Genomic DNA, 15950 nt, shown 5'->3' with positions numbered 1-15950 from the left:
GGTGCGGGCTGCAGGAGGACAGGCAGTGGAGGCAGGAGGGGAGGGAGGAGGGAACCTGGCTGGGTGCGGGCTGCAGGAGGACAGCCTCTCTGGGGCTCTGGGTTGCATCCCGCTGCTGCCATATCTCCTTACAGCCTCTCTAGAGCCTTGGGCTCTGCCCAGGGGTGTTGGCCCCCCAAAACAAGAGGTGTGCACACACTGGCTCCCTGCAGACCCTTCCTAGCCCCAGACCTGGGAGCTGCTGTCAGCTTGCCTGAAGAGTGGAAAGTTCACCTGCTTGGCGGGGCCATGCAGCAGCTGGCTTCGCGGGGTTGCCAGGGGCTCGTGGTTCCACGGGCTGCCCCATGCAGCAGTGCCGGGCACAGTGCGCAGTGGATTAGACTTGATCTATGCACTTACTACTGTATGACCTCAAGCAGGCTTCCTAATCTCTCGCTGCTCTGTTTGCCTAACTGAAATGCGGTCATTAGACATCGTATCTGATAGAGTTATGAAGATTTAATGAGTCAATAACCAGGAAGTGCTTTGAACAGTGCTGACACATAGTGAGTGTCAAATAAGTGTTTGGTAAATAAATTATGTGGATCAATAAATGGGCCCAGGCCCTGAGTGGCCAGGCACCAATCTGTGGCTTATGGGCCACCTAGATCCTGCTGCCCCACGGCTCCCAGTTCCTCCGAGACTGAGCACACCATCACTTCCGTTGGTCTGAGAAGCATTGGGATGCGATGGAAAGAGCACTGGACTGGGAGGCACAGTCCCTCCTCCAGCCCTGCCACTCGGGTGCTCTGTTTCCTTGGTACAGTCACTGTTCCTTTCTGGGCCTCAGTTTGCCTGGCTGTAACCCGGGAATAAAAGTGAAAGACCTCCGAGGCCCCTCCAGCTTAGATAGCCTGGCTGTCAGTGACTCCCCCACCCTGCGCCAGGCTCTGCACTGGGACAGCCCACCTGTCCCTCTGATTTGTGTCTGGAACTGTGGGAAGGCAAAGGCAGCGGCTGCTTGGGCTCCCCAAGACACTAGATGCTCTCCTTGTCTGGCCTGGTAGACACCAGGGCCACAAGGCACTCACTGGCTGTTATACCTCTTCTGATCCCCTTGTGGTCCAGAGCATTGATGAATGCATTCTAGATCTGTTCTGGACCCAGGGCCCTGGGTTTGCACAGCTGCTCTGCCCACCGGGGCCCAGTGTTTGTTTATGGGCTCATTAGTCTGACTGTGTGGCTGGTATCTGTCTCCCTCACTGGCCTGTCATTCTTGTGAGTGCAGGACCCAGTCCCCAGGGCCTAGCACAGAGCCTGGCACATAGTTGGTGGTGCTTTAGAACTATATATATATAGAACTATATACACACACACACACACACACACACACACACACACACACACACATATATATATATATATTTTTTAAAGATTTTATTTATTCATTATAGAGAGGGGGGAGAGAGAGAGATTGAAGGGGGGAGGAACAGGAAGCATCAACTCCCATATGTGCCTTGACCAGGCAAGCCCAGGTGTGTGTGTGTGTGTGTGTGTGTGTGTGTGTGTGTATATATATATATATTTTTTTTTTTTTTTTTATTGAAAGAAAGTAAAAACCTGAGCTAAGGCTCAAAGTTTCTTCTCATGTCAAGGAACCCTATATTCAGGCTCTGTACCCTAAGATATATTATCCAAGCCCCATAGATTTTTTCTGGAAACCAATCAGCCCCACTGGGAATTGGCCATCTCCTGAGACTCGTTTCCTTAATTTCCCAGACAAGGGTGGGTGGGCCCTGCTTCCCAGGAGCCTGCAGGATGACAGCTTTCCAATCTGGAAGCTTCCTGCAAGGCCTGCCCTGGCTCTGCCCTCAGCAACAAGACAAAGCGTTGATGGAGTCTGTGAGCGCCGACTGTTCCAGGTCGACCCTACTGAAGGATGGTTTCTTGTACCAGCATGCCTGCATTCACTTGCATGTGTGAGAAATACGGGACTAGAGAGGCAGAAGACAGGGGCTGGGAGACAGGCAGAGACAGACATTCAGAGGCATTGGGGCTAATCTAGAAAGAGGAAGAGGCGAAGGGACAGTGCTTCAGCCCAGGGCGGAAGTGGAGGGGAGCCGGGGGCCCTCGAGTGTGAGGTGGGGTGGGGTGGGAAAGGAGGGTGAGGTCCCTACTGCCCCGCTTTTGTTTTTGTGCTGACATCCTCGGGTGCCTGGAAGTAAGCATGTTCACGTTGGAGCTGGCTATGGGATGGGCACCCCCAATCTGGGCCCCAGGGTGTGTTTGTTGATTGACATCAGATAATCAATTGTAGCAGCCCTAACCGTACCACTGAATGGCTTTGCACTGGCAAAACAGCTTCCTGCAGCGGTGGGCACCCAGGAGGGGGGCAGACTGAGGTTCAGTCCTGGCTCCACACCCGGCTAGCTGTGTGACGTGGGCAACTTCCTCTGCCATTCCTCGGGTTCTTCATAGGGTAATAGCAGTCCCTGCCTGACAAGGTACTGGTGGTGATTAATTAAATAAATTAACAAGAGGCAGAGCTCTCAAAATAGTGCCTGCAATAGGAGCATTGAATCCTCTATTAATCCTACAGGTGGACGGGTCAGAGTTGTCAGCCCCAGTTTATTGATGAGGAAACCAAGGGTCAGGGGTGGGCAGGAACTTGCTTAGTGACACCCAGCCAACCAGTGCTGCAGCTGGAAGTAGAATTGGGGACCCTTGCCTCCCAGTCCCGTGCTCTTTGCTCTTTCCTCTGCCTGCCATCGTCCCTCTATTAGGAATGTCCCCTTCACTGGGGGATCTTCACTCTTGGGCTGTTGTACTGGACCAGCAGACCGAGGGGAGGGAGCCCTGGCTCTCTGTCCATCTCTGATTGCCCAGAGTTGGGCACACAGAAGTGCTAACTGAAAATGTGTGTCCGCTGCCCTGAGTGGTGCTGCTGCGAAGTGACTGAAGCAGCTGCTTCCCACCCTGGGGAGGGCGTGGCGCTCTCGGAGTCAGCCTGCTTTGGCTGTAGGACCCTGGGTTAAATTGCAGCCACCCACTGGGCTGAGAGTGGTGTGGGGGGTGGGGGTGTGACAGGGAAGCATCAGTGATTGGCTCCATCCCGTCAGAGTGGTGGCCAGTGGCTTTGCACCGCCCCCGCAGGGGGAGCCCTCAGGATGTGTGTGGGGTGCAGCCAGCGCGGGATCCTACTGCCAGGGGGTACCGCTGTGAGGGAGGCATGAGTCGTCCATCTGAGTGGCACTTTGGGGGCCAGCCTGGGCCCGGGGGTCAGGCGGTAGGGGAGCCAGGGCGCGCGAGTGTGAGCGGGTGACCCAGGAGCTAGCTGGGCCCCTTGCAGGCTGAAGGACGGGCCGGCAGAGGACTCTTCTTTGAGACGTCCTGGACCCCTCGGATGAAAGTGGCTTGGGAAATCAGAGTTTTCTATCTGACGGAAGAAAGCAATCCAGCCTCTCTCCGGAGTGGTGGCAGCCGGCTGGACAGGGTGTGTGTTTGGGAAGGGCTCTGGAGGAGGAGGAGGAGGAGGAAGAGGAGGAGGAGGAAGAGGAGGAGAAGGAGGAGGAGGGCAAGGAGGAGGAGGAAGAAGAGGAGGGCTGGGTGATGCAAGGGTTTTGAAAACGCTACCTAGATGTGGGAGGTGGAACCTGGTCATTTGGTTCTGCTTTTCCCAGCAGGTACCGCTCCCCTGGGGAACTTGGGTAAGTCCATAAATAGCTCTGCTGACACAAAGGAGCTCTGTCTGGGAAGGCTGCTGCTTGACACTGACACGGCTGCCCGCCCGCCTGCCCGCCTGCGGGAGGAGCCGGGCGGAGACGGGGGCAGAGACCCGGCGCGCGGGCGGGCAGGCAGGCAGGAGCAGCAGCCCCCGTGGCCTGGGTCCCTGCCGGAGTGTGCTGGGTAGGTGCCTCGCTGACACGGCGTGTGTGTGGTGGGCGGGGGGGTCTTGTCCAAGCCACCCTGTGCCCCTGTTTCTATTGTTTCTTCCCCGGGGCAGCCATTGATGGGCATGTTGCAACCAACCCATGCGTGTTCTGATCTGAAGTAGTGTGTGTGTGTTCCAGGGGCAGGGGCCCTGCAGGGTGGGGCACGTCTCCACTGTGTGCCGCTCTCCACTTCGGGCTTCTCAGTCAGCTTTTCCTTCTGGGAGTGAGGCATGTTCGGTGGCCAGATGTCGGGACACTGCCTGGGGAGGGAGTTTTCCAGTGGTGTTGGTGACTATGTCAGGGATGCTGACTGTACCCCAAGCACCTGGGATGGTTGCTCTGGCCTAGTTCCATGTCAGGGAAGGAGGTGGTCTTGGGGGGCTGGTCCCCAGGGGTTTCCTCTGATCCCTAAGACATATGCCGAAATGTCTCCTGTAAGCACAGCAGGGACACTATCTCCTGAGCCCCTTAGGAAGCGTCCTATTCCTGCTCCCTTGGCTCCAGCTGAGACCCGTGAGGAAGAGGATGATGGTTAGGGACCACTTACCCCGCAGGGCTGGCCACTGTGAGCAGACAGAGGCCAATTCTCTTCTCAGTTTGGAGGCCCCACATCTCTTCTCTCATCCTGTGGTTTCTAGGAAGAGCCCTTGTGCCCTGGGATCTCAGAGCTGATGAAGATCTTGGGTCCAGAGAGAGTAGGGGCCATGTCCCGAGTTCACATAGCAGTTGTAAGGCCAGGACAAAGATGGAGGACTTCTGTGTCCTGGGTCAGTGAGTACAGGATGTGTGGGTGCCATGACCCCAACCTGAGCTGTGTAGTTCAGCTGTGAACCTGGCACTTCTGATTTGAGAGTGCCTAGCTCAGTACAGGGCCACCAGGCCACTCACCAAAAACTTTCCACATTCTGCTCTCCTAGGGCTTATGGCTGGGGGCTAGCTGCTTCCCCTCTCCAGATGGCTAGAGTGGGTATGTACCCTAGAAGGGAGGAGCTGCAGGGCCTGCCCCACCAATGCCTGTGGGATCCCTGCCAGGGCCCTGCGGCCATAGTCAAAGTTTCCACCAGGGCCCCTGGAGTCCTCCTTGCCCAGCCAAGGGGCACCTCCCCGCTTGCCCAGCCCTAGCACGTGGCATGGCTTAGGCCCGGGCGGGCCCTTCGGGGAGCCAAGTGCCAAAGCAGGGCTTGCTCCTCCTAGCCGGGCATCTGAAACAACAAGGGGATGAAGACAGAGGCAGCTGCTGCAAGAGACCTCCTGGTGGGATGTCTCCAGGGCTTTGAACCGGAAATCATTGGAGAGGCTTCTGATTATAAGTACTGGGTGTCAGCGAAACCACGCTCCTCCCCGCTTTCCTGCCTTTGCACAGGCTGTCCCTGCTGCCTGGAAAGCCCGTCTCTCCTCTTCTCTCCAGGTCTCAGTCCCACCCAGACTGCCACGACTGGAGCAGGCAGTCCAGTGGAATGTCTGACCATTGATGGTGGCACTCTGGGCCTTATTCATTCTTCGGTGCCAAGGGCCTAGCCTGGGGCCCAGGTCACAGGAGAAAAGGGCTAGGCTGGGTTTTCCTTGAGAACAAGCACTGTTGTCCAAGTCAGCTTTCTGCCCACCTCTGCCTGGCAGAGAGAGTGGCACCACTAACTTGCAGGCCTGGTGAGAAGCCTCTTAGGAGGGACTCTAGTTTCTGCATGTCACGGTCGCTTCCATAGGGTCAAAGATTTGGGGGAGTGGAGTTGACAGGAGGTGAGGTAGGGGAGAATCTTAGCTTCAGCCTAGCTGAGGCGACAGGGAGAGCCCACTCAGGGGTCATACTGGGCTAGGATGGTGTCCATACCACGGCCAGAGCTCAGGGGTAGAAGGGGCAGCCCTGGCTTGTTTGAATGCAGTGGTTACAGTCCTTTGCACAGACTGTAGTGACTTGGAGCTCAGCGTGGCCCTCCTTCAGATGGTGCCATCCAGGGAGGTAGATCTGTGTGACTTCAGCCATTGGTCTCCCTGGTTAACCCAGACGGGGCACAGCTGAGGGAGGGAGTACACATGCCCGGCTGGGTTCCTGGGGCTCCTTAGAGCCTTTTCCCATTTGGTCTCCAAGTCCTAGAAATGGCTGAATCCATTTGCTGTCTGGACCGATGGGGAATGAGGCAGGAGAGGAAGTACTTGCCTGGGTTACATGCTACTCAGCAGCACAGTGGGGACAAGACCCAGATCTCCAGCTTCCCAGCCCAGGTCTCTCTCCACTGCACCAACTGGGTCACTCAGAGCACCTGGCTTTTGTCTTGGTGCTCCTTTTTGGGGGCTCCCCATTAACCCATTTCTTCCCAGGACCTCTGGGCTTACCGGCTGGAGCCAGTCTTTTCTCTGGAAGCACTGTGTGTGCGGTAGAGACAGCCCTCAGTTGGCCAACAGGCTGGAGACTGAGGCTCATTCTAGTCCCTGCTCACCGGAGGATCTCAGGCGAATACGCTCTTTCCCCTCTGACTTAGTTTCCCCTTTGGAGCAACCAGGGACTAGACTAGGTATTGCCAGCCCCCTTCCAGCCATCCAGTTCTTTGATTCTCCGCAGACCCTTTCTTCTTCCTGGGTTCTGAGAGTCGTTGCTCAAGCACAGAATCAGCTTAGCAGGGAAGCAGCCCCCAACCTGTTAGAAGCCTTTTCTAGCAAGCTGGAGCCCAGGCTGAGGCTGGGAGTTTGTTGTTGTTTGTGGAGCCAGGCCGTTTCCAAGACGTTGTTGCTCAGGGAAAGCCATCCTTCCTCCCAGAGATAAACAAGGCTGCTTATGGCTCAGTCCGCTCAGCCCACAGAGGCTGGAGCCGCTCACTGCTGGCCAGCCGGGCTCAGCCTCAGGGAGCTGCCGCCTTCCCCTGCACAACAAGCGGCACCCAGGCATCTGGGTGGGGCGGGTGCAGGGCAGGAGTGGGGAGAGGGCTGCTGGGGCCATGAGCCACTGTGAGATCAAAGCTTCCAGGCGGAGGGGGAGGGGAAAGGGTCCCAGAATATCCTGTGTCTTGTAATGGACCTAGGCCATCACTCCAGGTGGCCCAGGGCTTCTCCCCCTCCCTCCTGACATGGGCCAGCCTGCGTGCGCTTGGCACTGTGGCTTCGGCTGCTGCCGGAGAACTGTCAGCAGCTCCCAACTTAGAAAGGCCACAGGCCACAATAGTTTTTTGGAGCTGGGCACACTTTTCCTCATGTAGCCAAGACCGTCTGTGATGTCCCCAGGTTGGGTTATCCTGGGGTTAAGGGCAGAAACCAGAAACATGGGGCAGGGCGGCAGGGCATAGGGGCCTGGGGGGAGGCAGAGAAGAGCCGGGCAGAGCCTCTGGGCGCCAGTGGCTAGCTGAATGCTTGAGCAGGAGGAAGATGGAGGAAGGCCATGGACGACAGGTGGCACGGCCGTGCCATCCCTCAAGTCCAGGATCAGAACTGATGTCCACTCAGGACATGGAAACCTTCACTGCTCTGATCGACTTCTGAAGCTCCCACTTGATGCAAAGGGTTCCTCGGTACTTGTCCTCTCTGCTTGCTCCCTCCTTTCCTTGCTTCCTTCCGCATGTGTGAATATCACGGTGTACTATGCATTACCGGGTGCTGGAGACACAGACATAAAAGGCCCAGGCGTTCTTTAGAGAGAGACAGATAGAGAGACAGACAGACAGGGGTAAACAGACAAGAAAGGGGAGAGATGAGAAGCATCAATTCTTCACTGCGGCACTTTAGTTGTTCATTGATTGCTTCTCATGTGTGCCTTGATGGGGGGGGGGGGGCTCCTGCTAAGCCAGTGACCTCTTGCTCGAGCCAGCAACCTTGGGCTCAAGTTGGCAACCCTGAGCTCAAGCCAGCGACCTCAGGGTTTCAAACCAGGTTTCTTAGTGTCCCAGGCTGACGCTGTGTCCTGTGAGTCACCGCCTGGTCAGGCAAAGGCCTAATCTTTAATCTAGTGCCAGGATAGGCATGTAGGAGACTGTAACACAGCTTTGAGGGGGAGGCTTGAGAAGGGTGCTGTGGAAATCCTGAGAAAGCTTCCAACTCAGCCTGGGAGCTTCAGCAAAGCTTTCTGCAGGAGGTGAGACCAAATCTGGTTACGTAGATGCTTGTCCATCCGAGGAGCAGGTCTCTATCCTGGTCTGTCCACTTCTCTGAGGTATGGCCGTGATTCCTACCCACCCACAGAAAGCGCCTGTGTATCCAGCCACGTACGTGTACCTTTGTATCCCAGGCGAGGCTGCATGGTGTTTGCGTGTAGGTGCGTGGGCTCTGGACTTGAGGGCGTGCCCTCCCCACTCTACAGTTGAGTGCCCTTGGGCAAGACAGGGGGCCTCCCATGCCTCCTTTTGCTCGTGCAGTGGCCCAGCCTCATCGGGTTAAAGGAGATGATGTGTGTACCTGTTGGGCAGATAAAATATATTATGCTCACTTTGTTAAAGATGGCGCTGCCCACGTGGAGGCCGTTGCCCAGGTGATATTAATGTGTGTCTCTGTGGGCTGTGGGCAGGCAGGATCCTTGTAGCCTGGGGCTTGGTTTTAGGACTAAGCCTTTCCCACCCTTTTTGATGTGGGGTGGTACAATCCCATCATGTCCCAGATAAGTGACTTTGTATTAGAGACTTCCCTATTTTGTATATTGAATTAAAGGTTTTGATTTCTACACTATAAAATGGGGGCAGAACGGGAGCTTGCTCTCTTGGTTCCTGAGATTAGCATTAGAGAGCAGAGAGCAGAGAAAGGCCACGTGGAAGAAGAGGCCAGGAGAAGCAGCCAGGATGGCAGAGTGCTGAGAGAGAAGCCAGTTTGGGCAGAGTTTGTGTAGGGAGAAGGAAGGAGATGGGGAACAGAGGTGAATAAATCTGGTGAGCTAGAAACCTTTGATTCTAAGAAATTCAGATAAGTCAGTAGCTTTGTGAGCACTGAATGTGAGTGCGTTTTGGAGCCCAGTGTGTGTTTTTACTTGCCCGCTGGGTGCAAGCTAGGATTAAAAATGATGGCCCCCCTGGCCGGTTGGCTCAGCGGTAGAGCGTCGGCCTAGCGTGCGGAGGACCCGGGTTCGATTCCCGGCCAGGGCACATAGGAGAAGTGTCCATTTGCTTCTCCACCCCTCCGCCCCGCTTTCCTCTCTGTCTCTCTCTTCCCCTCCCGCAGCCACGGCTCCATTGGAGCAAAGATGGCCCGGGCGCTGGGGATGGCTCTGTGGCCTCTGCCCCAGGCGCTAGAGTGGCTCTGGTCGCAACATGGCGACGCCCAGGATGGGCAGAGCATCGCCGCCTGGTGGGCAGAGCGTCGCCCCATGGTGGGCGTGCCGGGTGGATCCCGGTCGGGCGCATGCGGGAGTCTGTCTGACTGTCTCTCCCTGTTTCCAGCTTTAGAAAAATGCAAAAAAAAAAAAAATGATGGCCCATCAATTTTTGGCTCCGTTGTTTCTTTACCGACTGTCCGAATCCAATGCAAACCTACATGGGCCTGGCTGCTGAGATGGTGGCCCTAGCTACTGACTTTACAGTACCCGAAATGCTTCATGTACACGGACACTGAGTCGTGCAAGCAGCAGGAGTACACGAGCACCTCTCAGGTGGCTGTTATCGGAGATGATACGGTGAAGGGAGGCTCTTGGAGCGCAGGGATCAGTCAGCTAGAACGCTCGTCAGGGAAAGACTCGAAGGAAAGGGGCTCACAGCCCAGAGAGCTGGAGAGACACTGGGAGGAAGGCTTCTGTTTGTTCGTTAAATAAATTTTTTAATTGAATTGTAGCTACCAGGAAGATTAGAAGTATATATATAGCTGATGAATTTTCACAAAGTGAACACACCCTCCAGATCAAGAAATAGAGCGTCTAGTACCCTGGGAACTGCCCTTCTATCCCCTTTCCGTCACTGCTGCCTCCATGGTAACCCCTTTCCTGATTTTCCTCATTGGTTAGTGTTGCCTGTTTTTGAACTTGGTACATATGGAACCATTGAGTATATATTCTTTTCTGTTGACGTCTTTCAATCAGCATTTGGATGGTGAGATTTGTCCATGCTATGAATATGAAGTTTTATTTTATTTGTTCTCATTGCCGTATGGTATTTTATTGTGTGGATATATCACAATTTATCCATTCTACTCTTGATAGATATTTGGGCCGTTGCCATTTGGAGGTTATAATGAATAGTGCTGCTATGAATACTCTTGCACTCGTCTATGGATGCATTATATATTCCTTCCTTTCTGTTGGGTAAATATCTAAGGTTTGCCATTATGAGTCATAAATTGTCTATAATTAGCTTCACTAGATGCCGTGGTATAATTTTCTGAAGTGTGACAGCAAGGCCCCCTCCTCCAGCGGCCTGTGAGTGCCTGTTGCTCCACCTCCTCACCAAGTTATTGTGTTGGATACGGGGATGTCTGACTGTGGGTCTTCGTTTGCATTTCCTCCGTGCCTAATGAGGGCCAGCACCCTTTCATATGTTGATTGTTAATTTGCATAAACTCTCTGTGAGGTATCTGTTCAAATCTTTCTCCCAGTTTCCTATTGGATTATCTGCTCTTTTTCTTATTGATTTGTGGGAGCTTAAAAAATATTCCGGGTAGTGTTTATTGTTGGGTATGCCCGAGGCAACTATCTCCCCCCACTCCGTAGCCTGTATTCTCACTTTTAAGAGTATCTTTTGAAGAAGTTCTTAATTTAATGCAGTCCAACTTGTCAATCTTTGTCCTTATGGAGAATAATTCTAAATCCTGTTTCTTGGCCTATTACAAGGTTACGGATATAGTCTACTATGTTAATTGTTTCACGTTTTCCATTTAGATCTAAAATGCACTTTAAATAGATTCTCAGGCACAGTGCGATGTCAGGTCAAGACTCCTTTTCTCTGAGTGGATATCGGGTTTATTTAAAAGGCCATCCTTTCTCACGGTAGGGCAGTATCACCTCTGTTTGAGATCAAGGGGCAATACCTATGTGGGTGAGCTGAGCTTCAGAGGATGAGAGGGAGTTTGCCGTTAGACAAGGGAAATCAGGGTGTTCTAGGGGGGAAGGACAGTGAGCACTGGCTCAGAGGTACCCCAGAGTCGAGCGTGTTTGGGGGACTACAGATACAGTTGACCCCTGTACGACATGGGGGTAGGGGCGGCGACCCTCTGCACAGTCAAAAATCCACATATAGCTTTTGACTCCCTAAAAACTTAACTATTCATAGCCTACTCTTGACTGTAAGTAAACCTTACTGGTATACATAAACCATCGATAACACATATTTCGAATTTCATATTATATACTGTATTCTTACAATAAAGTACGCTAGAGAAAAGAAAATGTTATTACGAAAGCCATAAGGAAGAGAAAATACATGTACAGTGTTTATTGACAAAAAAAAAAAATCACATATAAGTGGACCCATGCCGTTCAAACCTGTGTTGTTCAAGGGACGACTGCAGTTCAGCCTGGCTGGTGGAAAGAGAGGAGAAATGGTGTGGTGGAGAGGGCAGTTGGCAGAGGCAGAGCAAGCAGGGTGAGGAGCTGGGACCATCCCAGAGAAAGGCAGGGGTTTTAAGCAGGAGAGGAAGATAGTCCGGTTCCTGTGAGGGATGGGGGAGAGAGGCCTACGACAGGAGGATGATGGGATACTGAGTTCGGAGCAGACTGTACACCCAGCCAAATCTAGCCTCGACGTCACCTCTCAGCAGAGACAGAAGGCGTCTGCTCTGGTGGTGGTGGGGGCAGTGGTGGAGGCAGCAGCTTCCCTGGGGCCTTGGAGGGTGAACTTTAGCTACAGAATTGCAGCTGAGTCCTATGGCCGGATGTCCACCCCAGTGTCTCAAGAGGAAGAGCCTGTTCCCCACCTCCCAGTGCCCCCAGCGTTGCATGCCCTGAAGGAGGAGATATTTTAGGAACTGGGGCAGCAGAAGAGGCCCGGGGAAACTCTGGCAATGGTGCTTCCTGCTCCTGCCCTGGATAACTCACCGGGAGGCCAGGTTATACTTGGGACCTGAGGTCCGACCACTCCAGACTGGCTGAGATTCAGAGCTAGACAGCCCCCCCCCCCCCCCCCCCCGAGAGTGCAGCCGGAGAGGGGAATAACTCGGCCAGGCTGACTAGCCTGAGGACGCTGAGTCACTCCAGGGCCTTTGGCATGGGCCTCAGTTTCCTCTCCTGAAATAGGCCGATAACAGTGCCCCCAACCTCAGGCTGTTGTAAGGGTCAGAGTGTGTCAAGTGCCCTCTCCTAGAGGCCAATTCTGATGAGATTAATAATTATGATTATGGGAGTTGTGAGTGTTTATTGAGCACCTATTATGTGCCAGGCTCCTTTCTGTGAACTGTCTCCCAACCATGCTGTGCTGTGGGTACTCACTACTTGCACCACCGTTTTACAGATAAGGATGTTGAGCCTTGAAGCGGTTAAGCAGCTTGGCCAAGGGCACTGAGCCAGAAGGTGGCAGAGCCAGGATTTGAACCCGGATTTGTCTGTCTCCGGCCCCAGCCATAGGCTTCTCTCCATCACACAGGCTCTAAATGTGCTCCCTGTTCTAAAGCCATAGACTTTGGGTTGGTCCCGGGTGCTCACCGTGAGGAGAGTCAGGGAGTGGAGAAGGAGGGCATGGTGGACTGAGCTTGCTGTGCACCAGACCCGGCCTCCCACCCCCTGGCAGCCCTGTGAGGGAGCCGGCACATGACTCAGCCACACAGTGAGGAAGTGGGATTCAACCCCAGGCCTGCCTGACTCCAAATCCTGGTCTCATGGCCACAGGGCTGTCTGTGCCCTTCCCTGGGGTCCTCCTAGTTTGGCAGAGCTTTTTGCTTAACACCTAGTATAGACACCAAAGAGAAGCCTCATGCTGCTGCTCTGCATGTGCAGTGGTCCCTGGGAGGGAGAGAGTTTGGGAGGGGCAGCAGGTGTATGGAACTCTGTACCATTCCCTCCCTCCGCTGGAGGAGTCGGACATCAGCCCCTCAGCCTCCACCCATTTGGGGTAAAAGCAGGAACACTGCATCGGGTCTTGCTCAACATGCCTAGCACTGTGCCCGGTCCAGGTGGGGGTGGGTGCTTGGTAGAGTCTTTGGAAGGACGGGAGGGAGGGAGGCAAGGCAGTGAAGGGGCAGGAGAGGCCACCACGGGGTGGGAGGAGCAGGGCGTGAGAGCCAGGCAGACCATGGTTTTCATTCTGATTCCTCTACTTGCTTTCTGACCTTGCACAAGTTACTTTACTTCTCTGAGTCCCAGTTTCCTTATCTGCAAAATGGGGTCAATGATATGGACCTCGCAGGGCTGCTGGATGTGACAGTGTAGGTAAAGCCACTGTCGTAGTGCCTGGTTTGTCGATGCTCAGTTAATGGTCTCTCTCTCTCTCTCTCTCTCTCTCTCTCTCTCTCTCTCCCCATAGTTTTCACCATTTTCTGTTTCTGCCATCCCTGGTCCCACCTCCCCTACCCCTACAGCACCAAGTTTACACTACTTTCAGGGTGGAGTCCCAATTCCTGAACAAATCCATGCCTCTGCTGCATGGGACCACCTGCACTTCCTCAGATGCTCCATGCTGGCTCCTTTCCCCTCCCTTTCCTGGCTGATGGCCCTTGGCTCCTTACCTAGTTCTCTTGCCCGGAGACCGAATGCCTTCGGGGAAGAGAATGCGTCTTGCCACTGTTTGGTTGGCTCCATTGTCCCACACAGGCCCTGGCTCATGGCTGAGGCTCGTAGGTATTTGCTGAGTAACTTTGGGGGTGGGGGGAAGGTGTGGTGAGTAAGCCAGAGACTCCATTCTATTGAGCCAAAGCAGGACCTGCCCAGGGCCGTGAGGGGAGGGCAGCCCAGCCCTCTGGCCAGGCCATTCCAGGGGAGCGTTTAGCTGGCCTCAAGGGCTAGGCAGGAAATGGGTTTGAGGAGATAGAGATCAGGAAATGTTCTCTCAGGCAGAGAAAGAGGGTGCCAGGTGGGAAGGGGCGTGGTGCTGGAGCCCACTGGTGGACTGGTTCCTGAGCGGAGTGCCAGGTGGGAAGGGGCGTGATGCTGGAGCCCACTGGTGGACTGGTTCCTGAGCGGAGTGCCAGGTGGGAAGGGGCGTGGTGCTGGAGCCCACTGGTGGACTGGTTCCTGAGCGGAGTGCCAGGAGCGGGAGGGGTGGGGCGGCACTCTCCTGACAGAGGGAGACATCGGTCACCACAGGGACAGGAAGAGGCTGTGGAACCCCTGCAGTCAGCACTCTTGCCTTTCAGATGAGAAGGGCCCTCGAGGTATGGAAGGGGTCTCTGGGGCTTGTGGGGGTACTTTGAGTCCAGCCTCCCTCACTCAGTTGAAACAGTGGGGTCTGAGTCCCCAGAGGAGGAGAGGCCTGGCAAGGTGGTGACTGGGACTAGTACTGGAGACCCAGACCTTGGGCATGGCCTCCTCCTGCCCAGTGAGAGGCTGGGCATCCCGGGAGTGGTGGGGCACCCCAGCAGGCTCCAAAGGCCAGGCCTGGAGGTGTGTCCTTCTTTTTAGCCTGGTGACAGTGTCAAGAGTAGGAAAGGCTTCTAAGAGGGGGTTCTTCTCATGCCTCCTCAGGAGTTTCTCTTCCCTGTGTAGTGGCTTTGTCTTGAGAGTTTCTGAATCGAGCGAGCTACTTCTCTGAGCCTCAGTATTGCTTTCCATAGAATGGGTATACTCCCTGCCCTCCCAAACCCCTGAGAGACCTATAAGTTGCTGTGGGATCCTTTAGGAACAGAATTTTCAGTCTGCAATTCAATTTCTCCTTCCTCTTATTCTTCCTGCAATTGGGTCTCCGTTTCTAGGGAACGTGAATGGGTAGCTGACTCCAGTGGGCTTGCCAGCTCTCCATCCTGGCATAGGGGCTGCTGAGGTCATGCCTCTTCTCACCAGCTTCTTGTCAGAGAGGGAGTGGTGTGTGCTGGAACTGGTCCTGAACTAGATTCTGGCCTGGGTTCTGTCCTGATTCTGTGGTGTGACGTTGGGCATGTCACTGTCCTTCTCTGGACCTTACTCACCTCATCTGCTAACTGAGGCTATTCCCCAAAATTATCTAGGGAGTCAAAGAGAAGTCAAGATGCCCAGATCTACTCTTTTTTTTTTCTTCTTCTGTATTTTTCTGAAGCCGGAAACGGGGAGAGACAGTCAGACAGACTCCCGCATGCGCCCAACTGGGATCCACCCGGCACGCCCACCAGGGGGCGACGCTCTGCCCACCAGGGGGCGATGCTCTGCCCCTCCGGGGCGTCGCTCTGTTGCAACCAGAGCCACTCTAGCGCCTGGGGCAGAGGCCGAGGAGCCATCCCCAGCACCCGGGCCATCTTTGCTCCAGTTGAGCCTCGGCTGCAGGAGGGGAAGAGAGAGACAGAGAGGAAGGAGAGGGGGAGGGGTGGAGAAGCAGATGGGCGCTTCTCCTGTGTGCCCTGGCCGGGAATCGAACCCAGGACTTCTGCACACCAGGCCGACACTCTACCACTGAGCCAACCGGCCAGGGCCAGCCCAGACCTACTCTTAGGGAATCCAGTAGCTCTGCAATTAGGCCCAAATAGAGATATTTTAAATTGCTCCACTGGTGATCCTATAATGTTCCTCTCGGTTGAGAACCGATAGTCTGGATCAGTGCTTTTCAAACTTTAATATGCAAATTAATCACCTGGGATCTTGGTAAAATGCAGATTCTTACCCAGGAGGTGTGGACTGAGGCCTAACAATCTGTATTTCATATGAGCTTCTGGTGATGCTTCACACTTTGAGTTGGAAGTCTAGATGATCCCATGAAGTTCATTGGATTTCCCATTCATTCATTCATTCATTCATCATCAAGCACTTAAAATGGGGGATGGTGAGAACAGAGCCCAGAGTCTCCCAGGGCTACAGAATCGGCACTTTACCTGGAGGGCATTGACGAGCCACAGCTTTAAGCGGAGGAGTGAAGGTCAGACGTGCACTTAGAAGTCTCCCCTGGCATGACTCAGAGAATGACCAGAGGGGTTTGGACTCCCGCTGGGAGATCGACATCAGTCCCAATGCAAGCTGACAGTGGTCTGCAGGGAGGTGGCGTTAGTAGAAAAGGAGGGAACAGAAAGATTCTTTTTTTAAAGTTACTAATC

General features: G+C 54.3%; 1 protein-coding gene across 5 annotated transcripts in view; it reads left to right on the top strand.

The window, feature by feature from the left end:
* Positions 1 to 15950, top strand: part of RGS3 (regulator of G protein signaling 3) — a 121172-nt gene that overhangs the window by 85129 nt on the left and 20093 nt on the right. Inside the window, exon 1 of one of the 5 annotated variants that reach the window (XM_066367367.1) lies at positions 3201 to 3472. The exons of 2 other annotated variants lie outside the window; for them this stretch is intronic. In XM_066367367.1, coding sequence (XP_066223464.1) covers positions 3383 to 3472 — 90 coding nt within the window. In that variant the 5' untranslated portion in view covers positions 3201 to 3382. Of the gene's footprint in view, positions 1 to 3200; positions 3473 to 3556; positions 3687 to 3732; positions 3886 to 15950 lie in introns of those variants that run through there. 2 more of the 5 variants (XM_066367369.1, XM_066367368.1) reach the window with 2 other exon arrangements.

Source organism: Saccopteryx leptura, chromosome 2 (assembly GCF_036850995.1).
Source record: "Saccopteryx leptura isolate mSacLep1 chromosome 2, mSacLep1_pri_phased_curated, whole genome shotgun sequence".
Classification (NCBI taxonomy): Eukaryota; Metazoa; Chordata; class Mammalia; order Chiroptera; family Emballonuridae; genus Saccopteryx; species Saccopteryx leptura.
This window is presented reverse-complemented; position numbering and strand designations above follow the sequence as displayed.